Genomic DNA, 16,281 nt, shown 5'->3' on the forward strand with positions numbered 1-16,281 from the left:
CGGTACTGGAGTGTGACCGGTTCGTGCGGCTCTTCCCTGGGGTTTCCCAGTTCTTCAAAGCTCTGAGTTCCCGGCCGTGCCGAGGGGAACAGGTGGTTAGTGGTGATGACAGCCTTTATTTTTTCAGGCAGCTTTATTGACTTTGACAAGGAAGCGAGGGGCTGCCACCTATGCCCAGACACTCCAGAACATCCCTGAAACCCAGGTCACCACCCTGGAGAACGGCCTCCGTGTAGCCTCAGAGGAGTCCAATCAGCCAACCTGCACGGTAAGTTTAACATTGATTAGGGGCTTATTTGAAACCATCAGCCTTGTCTAGCCTGCAGCTAGTCTTCTGAAAGGGACAGACCCCTGTCTGAACCAGCACTTTTGACAGAGACCTACTTGTTCACTGCTTCTCTTTGTGAACAAGTGGGATTAATACAGCAGCAGGAGGCCCGGCCTGGTGTTGTGCTGTCTTTAGACAAGCTTTTGTGCTCTACAAATTTGTTCAGCCTCACAGTTTTTGTATGAGCAGTAAGTGATCAGTAAGTTATCACTCTGGCAGAACCAGCTTTGGTGAAGCCAAGAGAGAAAAAGCAGAAATATGTGCAGGAAGCAGTTGCTAGTTTGTTCTTATTTCAGTTCTTCTAGCATAATGTTTGTGGAGTAGACTTCTTGTCCCTGCTGTTACATTTGTGTCATTAGGATGCTGATAGTTTTCTTCTCTGATGTTGGTACTCGCTGGTTTTGCTGCCAGGTGGGTTTGTGGATCGAGGCTGGGAGCCGCTATGAAGATGCGAAGACCAACGGGGCCGGTTTCTTTGTGGAACATATGGCCTTTAAGGTAAGGATGTGTCCTAGGTCTGCACAGAGCTGCCCTGAGTACTCCGTCCATACATTGTTCTCTCGCTTCGGAGGCTGTAGCTGTTGAAAGAGGGTGTAAATCAGGTCATCTGAGTCTTAGAGACTTTGCACACAGTATGAAAATAAATCTCAAAAGGCATGTAGCCCATGTGGTGCTCATTGGTTGAATGTGCAGCAACTTGCAAGCATGCATGAATTAAGTCTTATTTACTATTTGCTTATTTTTCCTCTTAAAGGAAAAAATGTAATTAAGTAGTGTAACACACGTAGAGCACTGTGTTATGAAGCATGTTTCCTTAGGTTAGCACAGAGAGCTCAAAGCAGCATTTCCTGTAACCATTTATTTTTCTTTGCTTTTCTTACTGGTCCAGCAAAGTTTAGAGGCTACAGTTCTTGTTTTTCAAATTATGCAGATGTCTGCTAGACAGGGCAGAAGACATCTAAGCCTGGGACTTGCTGACTCAAGTTCAGCCTGTGCCTTCATAGGCAACTGCAGCACCTGGCTCGCTCCTTAAGTGATGGGCCCTGTATTTAGAAGTAGTCTTCTGCTTCTGTTTGTCTTCTTCTGAATATCACTGCTTGGATAGCTAGAAATCTGCTTGGTTTAGGCTTTTTCTTGGTTTACTTTCCAGGGATGTGCTGTTCAAACACTGTTGTCTCAGTGTAGCTGCTGAGTTTGTGTTGGTTAGTGGTGATGACAGCCTTTATTTTTTCAGGCAGCTTTGTTGTGTATCAATAAACACAACCTTTATTGAAAGTTTGTGTTGGTCTGTCAAAATACACCTCAGCCATCCTTTATCTAGAGAAAATAAACCAAGTTTTAAATGTCTTGCCTTGTGTACCTGCCCTTGGCTTTTATGAATCACATGACAGTTTTTATTGCTTTAGGTCTTTATTGTTATTTTCATTGCTTTAATTCTGCCCTGAAGGGAAGGTTGTTCATTTCATAATTGAGTTGATCTGGTTTCCTTTAGGGCACTAAGAAGCGTCCTGGCTCAGCCTTTGAGAAGGAAGTGGAGAGTCTGGGTGCTCACCTGAACGGGTACACCTCCCGTGAGCAGACTGCCTTTTACATAAAAGCCTTGTCCAAGGACATGCCCAAAGGTAGGATGGCCAGGGGTAAAGTCTGACTAGGAGATTACGTTTAAGTGCATGTGCTTGTGTTTCTCACCCCCAAGCATCTTTTCTACCAACAGACCAGGGGCTGAAGTAGCTGAGCAGTAAATTGGAGGTCCTGGTTGGTAGTTGGAGAGAGTAGTGCAGTGATGTGGTGCTTCAAGGCTGTATGTTCATGTGTCCCTAACCCAAGTGCTCTAGTTATGTCAGGCTGCACTGCATTGCCAGGAGGGAGGATGGGAGGGATTCACTAGTTTATGGTTGTTTTATGGAGCTTAGTGACAGCTGCTGTAGGAGGAGTCCTCAGTGCAGCTCTTGCAGGTGCTCCTCCTGCTCTGTACTGCCACGTGCTGCCTCCTCTGAGTCGGTTTTGGGTTGAGGCAGTGATTTGAGTCGGGGCCTTACTGCGGACATGGGCTATGCTGTAGGTGCCACAAACTCTCTCTAAGGATTGAGTGTGTATCTGGAACAGTACCTGCTTCTGACATACTTCCCCTTTTGCAGATGTTGCCTGCACTCTGCTGGCAGGGGTGCTCGGCAAGCTGACTTGGACTTCTTGCTAAACCAATGTTGTTTGTCCCTCCCAGATGCTTTGGGAATGGGTAGCACTCAGCTCTGTTACGTTGTCCCCCCTCCCCAGCATGGTTTTTGCTCACTGCTGTGTGTCTCTTCTCACTCTCTTTCAGCACTCACTGCTCTTTCAGCAGCACTGGGTAGCAGTCAGGCAGTGGCATGCTAACGTAGGAATTGTGTTGCAGTTGTAGAGCTTCTGAGCGACCTTGTGCAGAATTGTGCGCTGGAGGATTCTCAGATCGAGAGGGAGCGTGGTGTCATCCTTCAGGAGTTGAAGGAAATGGACAGCAATCTGGCAGATGTCACCTTTGATTACCTTCATGCCACTGCTTACCAGGGGACTGCGCTGGCCCACACTGTTGAAGGGACCACAGAGAACATCAAGTGAGCAACAGGCTGGGTGTGGTGCACAGCCCAGGGGTGCAGTCCGTGGGGTGCACAACTGCTGCTTCTTGGGCATGGTGACTGCACAGTGTGTACATGGAGGTGATCTGAGCCCATGGGCTTCTCCTGCTGCCCTGACTGTGTTTTCCCCATTGGGGCTGGTGAAAGTGTAATGCTGCATGCATTCCTTAGAACCGCCTCCTGCAAGCCCTTCCTGAGGCTGGAAGGGACAGGTTGAACCTTCTCCCATACCTGTCAGTTTGACACTGTTAGAGAAATTGGAGAGCTGGGGTGCTCATTAAAGCAGTGGCCTTGTACCCTCCAGTCTGTACTGAAGTCTGTCCTTAACTCTCCATCTTGGCTGCTGGTTCCCATTCTTTGTGCTCTACAATTAGAGCACAGGTCAAACACAGTACATAGTGCAGCCTTGCTTCTAGAAAGTATTGTTACCCCACAACAAAGAGAATCACTGCTGTCTCTGCATTGTGAACTTGTTTCTCCTAAGCCTCTCTTTCCTCCCAAGTTGGAGATGCTGATGTTCTGGGTCTTTGTGTTCTTTACAGGCGGCTGACTCGAGCAGATCTGGCTTCATATATTGATACTTACTTCAGAGCACCTCGTATGGTCCTGGCAGCTGCTGGAGGTAAGTTCTAGATGCTTGTGATCCTGGGAAGCCTTGGTATTTTTAAGCATGCAATCAAACTTGTCACACATTGCTAATGTAAAATCAGATGTTTTTGTTAAATTAGTCTGATTTAGCAAATCTCTCTCTTTATCATTGCCAGGTATTTCCCACAGAGAGCTGGTAGATGCAGCTAAGCAACACTTCACTGGGATGCCTGTTACATCCAAGGAGGGTTCTGTGCCTGCTCTTGCACACTGTCGCTTCACAGGGAGTGAGGTAAAGTTGTTTTGGTTCCCATCAAAGCAAGCAGCTGTTGCCTAACTGTTGAATGAATGTGAAACCAATTACAGCTGCTTCTGAGTGGAAAAGTCTGTGTATCTCGGAGAAGCTGATGATGCACCATCTTGGTACTGCTCCCACGTTCTGTTCTTGGGGCTTATTGCCACGTGTTGGGTTTTAGATGGAACCCAAATCCATTAGGAGAGTGAGGCTGTTGCTCATATGATCTGCTGCAAAACTCACATCAGAGCAGCTGGTTTGTGCTTAGTTCTGCCTGGGATTCTTTGATTTCACTGAAATAACATCAAGTGCCCCAGTGTGTCAGCCTGGCATGGCAGCAGGCTGCAGACAGATCACAGTGTTCATTCAGTTCTGCCCCACTCCTTGATGATTTTCCAGATCCGTGCCAGAGATGATGCTCTGCCCCTTGCTCATATTGCTCTTGCCGTGGAGGGGCCAGGATGGGCTGATCCCGACAACGTGGTCCTCAATGTGGCTAATGCTATCATAGGGCGCTACGACCGCACTTTTGGAGGTGGGAAGGTAAGAGTCTTGGGAGTGCAACAGGGAGAGCCTGGAGAGCCTTCACTTTAATGTGAAGTGTTATGGAGACCCTAGGTGGATGTGCTTTAGGGGAGGCTGTTCTGGTTGACTTCCAACTGCGAAGGGGTTAGGAGCCTGGAAAGTAGAATAGAAGTGTAATCGAGGCTAATCCAGGACAGTTCTTGAGAGGTGATGCTGGCAAATGAACTGAACCTTCTCTGCTAAGTTTGGAAGAGGTGTAGCTGGTGAATTCTCAGCAGCTTATTCCCACCCTCACAACTAACCACTCTGTGGGGGTGGTGATGGAAGCAGGACAGAATACCCTACAGTCTCATGATGCAAGTTTGCCTTACCACTGCAGAGCAAATGGAACTTGTTTAAAACCTCGGTATTGCATCCGTTATCGTCTGGAAACTGTCTGGCCTGTGTAACTGTGCTAACCCCTGCTGCTGGGAGACCTTGTCCTCCCCATTTTCTCCCACTCCTACGATGGTGTGCATACCAGCTTTTCATCTGCAGCTGGGAAAGGAAATGGTTTTGCTGAATGGACTCCTAGCCCATTGTCTGTGGCTTTTCCAGCAGTGATTCTCATCTGTTGACCACATGAAGGCTCTAAATTAAACTCTCCTTCAGCAAAGTGTTCCGCTCTGTCTTGTCTGTGGTATTTGTGAAAACAGCTCAGTGGGAAAGAATTTGAGCTGTGAGGAAGCTGAAAGTGAAATGGCTGACAATATCTCCTTATTTACAGAATCAGTCTAACAGGGTGGCTGCGCTTGCTGCGGAGCATAATCTCTGCCACAGTTTCGAGCCATTCAACACCTCTTACTCAGACACCGGCCTCTTCGGTTTCCATTTTGTTTCTGACCCTCTGTCCATAGATGATATGATGTTTTGTGCTCAGGGGGAGTGGTAAGTACAACTTTGGCACAAGGTGCTGTTTAAGATCTGAGCCTCTTGTGGGAGACTGAGCTGCTGGGGGAGCATATTAAGTCTACAGAGAACTGTGTCTCTTTATGAACTTCTTGGTGACTTGCATTCTGGTTAAGTGATCCTGTAAGTGGTTTCTGTAAATCTCTTAGGGTATATGGCTTTTGAGGAGCTGTTTTAGTTTCTTAGGGCTTTTCAGGTCTTTTGTTCATGCTTTCAAGTATTAGCACCGAGGCTTTGGGGTTTTTTATATACAAGTGAGATCATTCCTTAGACAAGTCTTTCCTAGGTGCCCAAGAGATGTATCTCCATTGTCTTGTTAAGCCTGAGCAAAGCAGGCAGAGTTCCTGCTGCTCAGGTCCTTGTGTTGTGGCTGATGAATGACCTGCTGCTGGAATCATGCCAGCGTTTGGGAGCCTTCTGGCTGTCCATCTTATTGTGTCCATGAACCAGTAATGGTTCAATGCTACATCTGAGCTACAAGCCATGCTGTGTGTGGAGCAGGTGGAGTGAGCCCTTGCCCCAGAGACGTGGCCATTGGCAGGGGAAGAAGGGATTTAGCAGCTGGAGTCCAAACAGACTTTGTGGAGCTGTCTTGTTCTTTCAGCATCAGTTTTCATAGCAGCTTTCCATGCATGGGAATGGATGACACGCCTTCCTTCTCCTGTGACAGGGCAATGCACAGCACATGCTGCTGGGCAAGCCAGAGCCAGCACCAGGGCTGCTGACCCTCTGAGTGTAAACTCAGTGTCTATCCTGCTAGCTGAATCCCCTGCCTGTGTGCTGGAGCTCTTACCTCCTGCTGCTCAGTGCTCCCCAGTTCTTAGCTGCTCTGTGGAGATCAAGGATGAATGTCAGCCTGCAAGACAAGCAGTGTTGATAACAGCTTATTTTCGAGGAGGCTTGGGAAAGGGAGGAATTCACTTTCTGAGCAGACAAACATCTTTAAGAGCTTTCATGGTCTTTCTGTGTCCTCTCCAGGATGCGTCTGTGCACCAGTACCACAGAGTCAGAGGTGACAAGAGCCAAGAACTATCTCCGAAATGCCATGGTGGCTCAGCTGGATGGTATGTTCTGGTTTATGGGTTGACCACTGTGCAGCTTTAAGAGGGTTTCTGCTTGTGCTTCTCTTGGGGAGCAGGACCTGTGCTAGAGACTGCAGTTCTGCTGGCAGGCACTGGGCAAAACTTCTTTTTCCTGCTCCACACTCCTCCTGCCATGTTGTCAAAGCAGCTGACCCCAGCCTGCTGTGCTCCCACGAGTGACATACTGCCTGGTGACCTAAGACTTGAGACCCTCAGACTCGTCTGCCTTGGCTGTAACATTTTGGAGACCAGTGAAGCGATCTGTGTATTGCATAGCTCCTGCTGGAGCTGCACAGACTGGGAATTAAGACTGCGCTTCGTTAGCAGATGATTTAATGGTTAGAGTTTCTACTCTGTGCTTTGGCTGATGATCATGCTGTGCAATTCTGGAAGGCTTCTTGGTGCACTGACAATGTGATGTCTTCAACATCCAGGTACCACACGAGTGTGTGAGAATATTGGAAGCCATCTCTTGCACTACGGACGCCGTATCCCTCTGGAGGAGTGGGATGCCAGGATTTCTGTGAGTATCCATTTGTTTTGGCTGGGATACCTGAGCATGGTTGGTGTCAGTATTGTCTGGCCTTGGTCTGTTGCAGTAACACGTGGCTTACTTATTCCTTAATCAGACTGCCTGGAGTCCAGACGGTTATCCTGCTGACACTGATGTAACTGTCAGAATCTCTGGCACACACGCAGTGGTGTATCCTGTGTCCTTGTGACTGGAGTCAGTCCATCCCAGAAAGGGCATACAACTGTGTCAAGCAGCACCACCTGAAATTCCTTTAACAGTTTTCCTAGTTTGTGTAATTCTGCAGCCACTCTATCCCTTAGGAGACTTCCGATTTTGGACTGGCTTGTCTTCTGTACCCACAAAAGAATGCACTGTGTAGGGACATTAGCCATACTTGCAGGCAGAGCTGGGCAGTTGGTGCAGATGGCCCCAAGGGTCTGATTGTATCTTTTAATGATCTTGATATGTAATGGCAACAGTAACTTGCAACTTTGAGAAGTGCAGATCTGCTGGAAGAGTCATTAATTGCTTGTTTGATGTTTATTAGGCCGTTGATGCAAGAATGGTGAGAGATGTCTGCAGTAAATACATTTATGACAAATGCCCGGCAGTTGCAGCAGTTGGTGAGTAGCATGTGACAATCAGTACACACTTCAAAAACAGGATGGGGCCAAGAGCAGAGTGGAAGTGAGCTGTGGGCAGTCCTGATGTGTCTGTCCTGACTCCTTAAACCACTCTGGTTCTTTACTGGTGTCCTCCTACCTCTGCACATGAGGTGTGCCAAGGCCCATTTGCCACGAGATCAGACCTGCAGGTGATGGAGATGCAGTGGCAGTGAGCTGCTGGCTGTCCTCCCACCTCTGCCTGCTGTGGAGCCATGACTAAGACTGGGAGTCCTGTAGCTGGGTGCGGGCCCAGCACGTCTGCCAGGTGCCCTTACCCTGGGGTCAGGGTGGTTTATGTAAGGGAAGTGAAGGGACCTGATCCTCCTGTACTGCTCTGGCATGTCTGTCTGGCCAAGGACAAATTCCTCTCGGAAAACCTGCCTAAGCAGCTCAGCTCTGCTGCCTCCTTCCTGTGTGTTGTGAATTCCCCTCCTCCTTGCAGCTGTTTCCTCTGGCCTTCAAAGTGGAGCAGTTTGGAAAAGGGAGACAGTTTTTGAGCAGGAAGTTGAAATGACTTGGTGGCTCCCTGTATTTGATACCTGTATGGGGAGCTGTACTGAGCATTATGGAGCAGTGTGAGGAAACACCTAATTTTGTCAGGAGCTGGTATCTGCTAGTTTTATTGATGCAAGTTTGAGCTGTAGTTGCCTGGTTTTGTGCAAAGCTGCTATGGATTGCAAGCACAGGCTGCTCTGCCACCATCTGTTTTAAAGACCATGATAAATTATACAGGGATTTTTAAGTATGTCTCCAAGTGACTTTTCTCTTGTTCACTCAGGTCCCATTGAACAGCTCTTGGATTACAACCGCATCCGCAGTGCCATGTACTGGATCCGTCTCTAGGATGTGTTGCCTGCAGGTTGGAAATAATGGAGCTGTGGACTGTGACAGGTTCCCTCTGGCACTGAATGTCTTGGGCACCATGGGCAAGCTGAGTCCATTCAAAGCAGCTGTCTTCTCGGTGTTAAATGTATAAAAATAAATACATCCTATGTGGAGTTGGTTCTGCTGGGAGTCAACTGTGTCTTGCTGGGTGGTGTGTGTAGACATTGTTAATCTTGCCAGATTGGGGACATAGGATGTGAGGAACTGGGGCTGTTGATAGACAAACATCTTTCCAGAGGGGCTATGTTATGACAACCCATATGTTTTTATATGGAGATGTGTTACCTCTCACCTTAAGCTTCCTGGTTATCTGTAAACCAGCTCAATAATGAGCAGAGATTATTATGTAGTGGTAGTATTGGGCTACACATTCTTGTACACGACTCCATGCAGTCAGGCTCAGCTGTGCAATAACTGAGAAGCTGCTGACTGGCCTATGCCCATAAGATAATCTCTAGGTCTGAGTAGTTGGAAGAGCTACCCAGCCCTTTCTGCTTTTTTGGTGTTAAACTGGTTGTTGCTCCCTTGTCTTGCCTCTGGGAAATTGGAACATGGAACAGAAACCATGAAATGGAGCAAGGCGGGGGGGTGGAGAAAAGTTTCCCACCAGGTGGCACTAGCCTGTCACAGCTACCCTTGGAAGCTGCAAGGTATTCCTGTTTGATTTTTCTCTTTGGGATAAATGTCTCTGAGGTTCTCATTTAGTTTCCAGGGTCTGCCCTGACAAGTGAGATTTAAAAATAGTGTAAAAGTTTCTCGGAGTTAGTCATTACACTTGAGACTAATCCAGTGTGCTAAATCATTTGTGCTGAATCTGGATTCTTGATCAGAGAGTCAGTGTGTCTGAACCCATTGCGTACACTAGGCAAGTTTGAAACTGTTAAATGTTCTTGATGCAATTTGGATTTAACTATCGTCACAAGCTCTGGCTCGTTACAAGTGCACTGAGGGCTGAAAAACTAAACAAGCTCACTTATGCCTCCAGCCTTGTGGAACCAGTAAATTATTCTGCCTTGGTTTTGTGACTGCAATCAGACTAATCCTCTTTTGTCTTCCATTGCTATATATTTTCCCCTCACGGGTGATTTTCTAAAGTGTTTTGCAGTTGGTGAGAAGTACAAGGAACAGGAGATGTATATCCTCGCCTTAGCATTTCCTACAAGTTTTCTTCTTTGGCGGTATCTCTTTGGGAATGTCTGTTTTCCTTGAGTAATTAATTCCTCAGGCTCTTCTCTAGTAGTTTATTCTAGGAACAGATTCAAACCCCTCAGCAACAGATGCTTTCCAAGTTGCTCTGTTTCTCTGCAAAAGCATCTGGCTGTGCTGAGCTTTGCTCCCAGCACTTCAGCAAGGAGCAACTCCTGACCAAAGGCTGCAGCTCTGCAAGGCTGCCTGGCTTATGCACCCTTAAATGGATTTTGTAGATGCTTTTTCCGTGTAGAACTCTGAGTATCTGGGCTGATCTGGACTAGAACCTGTGCCCTGGTAAGTGGCACTGGATGCAGAGGACTGTTGGGTGCCTGTTAGAGTCAAGGCTGAGCTGTGCCCAGGATGTTGGCACTTTCAGACTGCAGTTGTGATGGCACTCTGCCTTGTAGTGCATGTTGTGTTAGTGTGCTGTGGCAATCCATGCCTCCAGAAACGTAAGTGTCTCACCAGCTCCAAGGATTGAGAGGTTTGCCATACAATTTTTTTTGCTTGGTAAACAACAAGCATTCAGACTTGGGATCTAAAAGGTGGGGAGGGGAAACCCATTCAGGAGTCGAGAGTGTTCTGGCTTGGCAAAGATGCCTGTGCTCTGCGCCTTATCAGGGACTTGGGAAGTGTAACCTGGAATTGATGCAGTCATTAAGCATTTGGCAGCTGAATGCTTTGATACTGGAGGAACTGAAGCTCTAATCTCATTGGCAGGTCTCTTGCTGTTTGAGTTGTATGGGGGTGTTTCTGTTCCTCCACCGGAGTAGCCTCAGTCCCAGGGAATCCAAACTGGGAAATGTCTGGCATGACGGAAGTGTCCTACCTCAGCTTTTCCTGAACCTTGAGAAAGAGATCTTTTGCTGGACCTCTCCTCTCCCCTTCCTGCAGTTTCCGCTGCCCAGTGAAGGACAGTGCCAGAGGAGGGAGCTGGAACCATCCCTAGAAGCATCCCAAGTTCACTGTAACTGGAGATGGCCTGGGTGACCTAATAAATCTGTTTCCTGGCTCCATGGACAATGCGGGATTGTTCAGCGGGGCTCTTTGACCAGTTTAGTTTTCAATGGCTTAAGTGTTTTATTTTGCTACTTCACTTGGAAGGTTACTTGGGATCCCATTAATCTGTGCTGATAAATTTAGCCTGGTATATGGATTGGCCTTTGCTCCCTCCCCTTCTGCACAGTTTTACCCTCTCCAGATAAAGTCCCCTCTTTCAAGCTATTGCACTTGCTTTTCCTCCATGACACCTTGGCGTTCCATCTGTTGGCTGCAAAAGGGGAGGATTTGGAAAGGAGGATACTGTGCATTGATGTGCACCCTGTGCAAGGCTCTGCAGTTCCCTGCACAGCACTTCAGTGGCTGTCTCCACCACACACAGGTATTCCGGGAGCATAAACTCTAGCAGTGAAAATGGGGAGCACTCACTAGAGCCCTGTGCTGAATGCTCTATGTTGTCCTGGTTTCTGCAGAGAGAGCTGCTGGTACCCCCAGTGCAGGGCTGCAGGGCCCGGCAGATGTACAGGGTGGATCTGCCTGTGGAGCAGGCAGCCCCTTTGATATGTGAGATGCTTGTTTGGGATTCCAGTGCTTGCCAAGAGAGGGGCCAGAGCAGCCAATTGTCAGAGTTGCCTCACCTGAACTAATTACCCACCCTGGAAAGTACAGTTGATACTCATCATGGGTGCTGAGCCAAGCCTGTCCTGGGGAAGCAGGGAGCTGCAGGGAGGCTTTCACAGAAATGAGAGGCTTGGAGCTGTGCCGCTCTTTGGTGCCAGAGAGCTCTTGGGAAGAGAGCCCACAGCCCTCCGGGCCTGCTCCTGTACCTGCTGTCCTGCCAAGGCTGGTGAAAAATGGCAGTGGGAGCCATAGGTGAGTGGGGTTTAGAAGACAGGGCAGCAGTGCAGCTCTGTGGTGTCTTGTGTTGCTGGAGCCTTGCTCTGCTCAGACCGCTGGTGCAGGGATTGACTGAGATGTTGGCATGGCTGTGACCAGGGACTTTCTCCCCCATCTGGCCCCTGTATAGTGTGGTTTGCTCAGGAAAGGATTGGGTTCCCCCTGTGATTAAGTGTCACTCAGTGGGGCTGCAGGATTGCCAGGCTGAGGGAGGTACCTGGTTCTTGGTAGTCCTGACAAGGGCTCCTGCACTTCACTTTGCCCTTCTGTGCACTGCTGAGACTTTGTACACCAGCAGAGAGGAAGTGTGAGCAGTGGTATCTGGACACATACCCAGCAATCCTGTTTCCTATTTGGAAAAGGAAATGCCTCGTGTAAAGCTTTAGTGTATTGATTGCGTGGAAAAGCAGTGGACAAAAGGCCCATCCAGGCCTGACTGCCAGCAACAGCCATCCCAGGCTGCTGTGAGGCACGAGGCATGGTGGCAGGAGCTGTCTTTGTCTGCAGTGGTGTGCCTGGAAGGGGTGAGTTGGAGCCCTGAACACCCTCATTAAAAGCTGCTTTACCCCACATGCCATCCAAAGAGGTTGGATGGTTCTCACTTTTCCATGCAAGTCTCTGCTTTCCTGTCCTTTCCCCTTACACATTTTCCTTCCTCAGGGCTCTGAGGTTTTTAGTGGGACTGCCAGGCTGAGGTTTGGCTTTGCTGCCCATTCAGACCATCACTGAAGATGCCCAGAAAAGCTATTTGAAGTGTGGGGCCTGGAGAAGGATCTGCTCAGGAATGGAAAATGGAGTTGCTGGGGTGGCAGCCTGGGGAGGTCCCAGCCCTGATCTGTGAGAGCAAGAGGGGTTTTTTCTGTACAAAGAGGTGTCAACAGTACCTGTGCTGGGTCATCTGCCAGGTGCCCTGGAGACACTGCTCCTGCTCAGTGTCCCACCATCCACTGCTGAGTCTCTGCCATGACCTGGGGTTATTTAAGGCTCCATATCCTGCTTTGGTGCGAGAGCTGCACAGCGGAGACAGCATGAGGACAGCAGAGGAAGCTGGGTTGAATGCCTGGTTTGAGCAAGGCTTAAGATACTGAAACAGGAGCCTGAATATCTGAGTGCTGAGTTCCTGGTTCCACCAAGAGCCTGCAGTGTGACATGGAGCATTCAGCTTTCCAGGGCGCTGTGTCGAGGTGGGTGCTGACGCCAGGTGCATTGCACAGAAATAAAGCTGCTCCCTGTGCACTGCCCTCCACACACAACAATTCAGGTGTGCAATGCATTTTGTAAAGCAGCCCCAGTACTGTGCACTGCTTTCTGCTTTGCATGTGACTTTTATTCAGAGTAGGCACTTGGATAATGCAATAAAGGGAACGTGCTGCTTATCTTTGTTATATTTAGGGAAGAGTGAGTTGACTCTTCTGGGGGGGATTTTTTTAGATTAAACGTTTGAATGTTTAATCTAGGGAATTAAAGTGATGTTGCTTCAAGATTTAGCAGTGGATGTATTTCAGATTCAGGACAGTGCACTCCGAGTTTCTTGGGGTGCACTGTACAGTTCACCATTGTACAGAGTCCTGTGTACCAAACCCATGGCCGCTGGTTCAGGTCGCATCACTCTTGAGCAGAGCTTGTAGTGATAGAGAAACAGGCTTGGTGCTACCCACGGAACCTCGAGGGTGGGATTTCCAGGTAGGGATAACTACCCATGAGCACGGGGGTCTCTCCCAGGAGGCTTGGTGAGCAGGGGCTCTATGAACTGGAGCAGCAGGTCCTGTGTCTGTGGCAAGTTCCTGCCTCTGCTCCCCTGGCATGAAGGATGCCCCAGCGTACCAAGGGGCTGTCAGGATGAGGAGATGGCAGGTGAGTGTGCTTGGGCATCCCAACTCCACGTGGCAGTTCTGCTTTTTCCACCCCTTCCCCCCACTGTCTGCTGCGAGGCTGGAGGTCCCCACTGCCCCTGGCTGCTGTCCACTGTGGTTCTCCGGCTTCCCCTGCTTTGTTTACAGCTGTTCCAGATGTGCAGCACTTGGCAGGAGCCCCTATGACGTGGGAACACAAGTATCTCCTGTTCCTGCCTCGCACGCGCAGCGGTGACTCACAGGTGACCTTGGCCCAGCTCTGCTGAGGGGGATGGAGGATGAGGTTGTCACGGTTCAAGGTGAGTCCCGAAGGTGGTGAGGGGCCAGGGACGGGATGCTGTGGTCTTCCCTTCTTGGTGGCAACACAGAGGGGTGCAGAGGTGCTGGTGATGTGCTTTCTGCCAGAACCTGGAGCTCTGAGAGTCCCCAGTTGTCACTGCTCTGGGGATGCACTGTGTGGATGCAGACCGTACCCCATCCCCATTGGGACCCCCCCCGTCCCGTGCTGCTCAGCCTTCCCCCTGGAGCTCCACAGCATCCTGCCCCACAGCTGTGGGGTCCTTGTGTGGGATGTACATGTCCACCCGCCCTGTGCCATGCTGGTGACGAACCCTCCTGCTCGATGGAGATATGAAGTCATCCTGGGGAGGTCTGGGGAGGGAGGAGTTCCCATGGTGACAGACAGCGATTCACCCGACAGGGCAGGGCGGGTACTTCGTCCTTTTTGTTCCTTTCTTCTGGAGTCGGGCATGCAGCCAAAGAGCTGAAGGAGCAATGGCACAGCCTCGCGGGGGAGAGACACAAGGACAAGTCTGGTCTCGTGAGCTGCATGAATCCCTCTGGAGCACAGTTTCCCCTGCAGCCTGGCTGCTGCCCCACACGTAGGGGTGAGCCTGACCCCTCCTGCAGCATTGATTCCCTGGGTGCTGGCTCCCTGCAGCTTCCTGACCATCCTAACAGACTGATAACCAGACCTTAATCCTCCTTCCCATGGGCCACGTGTGAAACATTCAGGGCAGTATCCTGCAGCTGCTGGGGATCCACCGCTGTGTTAGCCTGGTATGGGCAAGTGTGGGTAGAAGAGTTTTGTGCTTATCCACATGCTTTTACCAGGGCCCAAGGCCTGCAAAAGCCCTTTCCCCAGAGGCTGCAGCATGGCCCAAACTCTCTACTGGTAAGAGCCCCCTCCTGTGCCCCTGCCCATCCCAGGCAAGGCCCCTGCTACGCCCGGGTGTGAGCTGTGCCGTCCCCTCCCTGGCGGAGCACGTCTCTCACCAGCCCTCCAGCCACGGGTGCTGCTCCGCAAGGCTCCACTGGGCTCCCCTTGCGCCAGGAGCAGCCAAGCCCCAGGAAGAGTGGGATAGGGGCTCTTTCATGAGTCCTGCCAGAAATTATATAGAGCTGCAGGTAGTTTTTAGGGGAGGTGGTGCAGGTTGTGAAACACTTTTATAGAGGCAGAGAGGAAGCATTGAGCAACCACCCCATCCTCCCAGCTGTCAGACCGGCATCTCAGATGCAGAAGTGGAGAAGTGAGAGCAGGATCATCCAAAAGGGGTGTGAGCAAGGGACAGCCTTTCCCTGGCATAGGGGCTCTGAGAAATCTGGGTTTGGCAAGATGAGTTAGGCAAACTCCTTCCTGTACAGCTCCAGAATGTGTCTCTTGGTGTCACTTGTGAGCACAGGCTGGCATGCTGCTATGCCAGGGCCAGTGGTACCAAGGCCTGTGGGCTGGCAGCAGGAGGGACCGAACACAAGGCATTAGTGGCTTGTTACTTCCATCTCTTGGGAAGGCAGTGTCAGTCCACAGTGAGCTGTGGGACAGCAGCAGGGTCCAGCATGTCCGTCCTTGGGGGTTGGGATAGGGGCCTCTGAGGACTGGCTCCTCGGACTCGTGAGGAATAGCCAAGCTATTCCTCTTGGCAACACTCCTCCCCTGGGAATCTTGAGCCCCTGCAGCCAGGGAGGCATCTGCTGTTGCCGTTGAAAGGAGGAACAAATATACTCAGCCCCATCAAGCTGTGTGAACCCCCTGCAAGGAGCAGCTTCTTGCAGCACAGCTGGCAGCATCCCGGGAACTGCTCCAGCTTCCCAGGCCCACATGCTGCCTGCCTGCCTTTCCTCCCTCCTGCTCAGCAGTTGCTGTGAGCCCCTGTCACTGCCCTGCTCCCCCCCAGCACCCCCCTACCATGCTGCTGTCTGCTCCTGCAGGTTCTCTGGGGTCCATGGGGGCTCCCATGGCTGGGTTAGCCTGCAGCTGGCCTTGTGTCCTTGGGTGCTGCTGTGGGAGCTGGGCAACTGCTGTTTCCCAGAAAAGCTCAACATCAGGCAGCAGAACAGCTTCCACGCACCGGGGAGGTGGTGCTGCCTTGCCCATCTACCCCTGTACCATCTGCTCTCAGCATGGGGTGGGAAGGAGGGATGGGGCAGCCATGGCTTCATGGTGCTTGTCCCACTCTAATGGGGAGTAGAGGGGGTGCCGGGTTTGGGATCTGATGGGAAGCTTGTCCCCACGTGTGACAGGGGCTGCTGTGCTGCTGCAAGTGGCCTTGCTCTCTGCAGGGCTGGGCTCTGTCCTGGCCTCCTGCAGACACCCCTGCTCTGCTGCCCCTGTGTGCCCTTCCAGTCCCCTGAAGCCAAGGTGCCCCTGGAAGCCAGATTTGGGACAGAGCACCCTGCAAGGCCAGGAGCAGCCCCTGCTGTGACAGCCCCCCAGCACCCAGTGGGGCCTGAGCTGTCCCATCTGCCACACACCTTCTTGAAGGGATGCTGGTGAGGGCTCGAGGCAGCCAGAGGTGTGGCACCTTGGTGTTTGCAGGTAAGATGATCTCCTTGCTTTCCCCAGCACTGCAGGGAAGCACCAGTGACCTGGCCTTGCCCCGAGCTTCCCTCCCAGGGGCCG

At 50.7% G+C, this 16,281-nt stretch overlaps 1 protein-coding gene across 1 annotated transcript; it reads left to right on the top strand.

The window, feature by feature from the left end:
• Positions 1 to 109: 109 nt before the first annotated feature.
• LOC103614409 (cytochrome b-c1 complex subunit 1, mitochondrial) lies at positions 110 to 8,571 on the top strand (the record flags this gene model as incomplete). The annotated part of the gene is made up of 12 exons (XM_017732507.1): positions 110 to 268; positions 740 to 826; positions 1,821 to 1,950; positions 2,721 to 2,919; positions 3,483 to 3,562; positions 3,705 to 3,820; positions 4,223 to 4,366; positions 5,115 to 5,275; positions 6,275 to 6,360; positions 6,813 to 6,901; positions 7,440 to 7,515; positions 8,336 to 8,571. Coding segments are annotated over 12 exons (1,392 nt in total), but the record flags the coding sequence as incomplete, so codon positions are not given.
• Between the last annotated feature and the right edge of the window lie 7,710 nt (positions 8,572 to 16,281).

This window comes from Corvus brachyrhynchos, unplaced genomic scaffold (assembly GCF_000691975.1).
Source record: "Corvus brachyrhynchos isolate BGI_N302 unplaced genomic scaffold, ASM69197v1 scaffold4, whole genome shotgun sequence".
Classification (NCBI taxonomy): Eukaryota; Metazoa; Chordata; class Aves; order Passeriformes; family Corvidae; genus Corvus; species Corvus brachyrhynchos.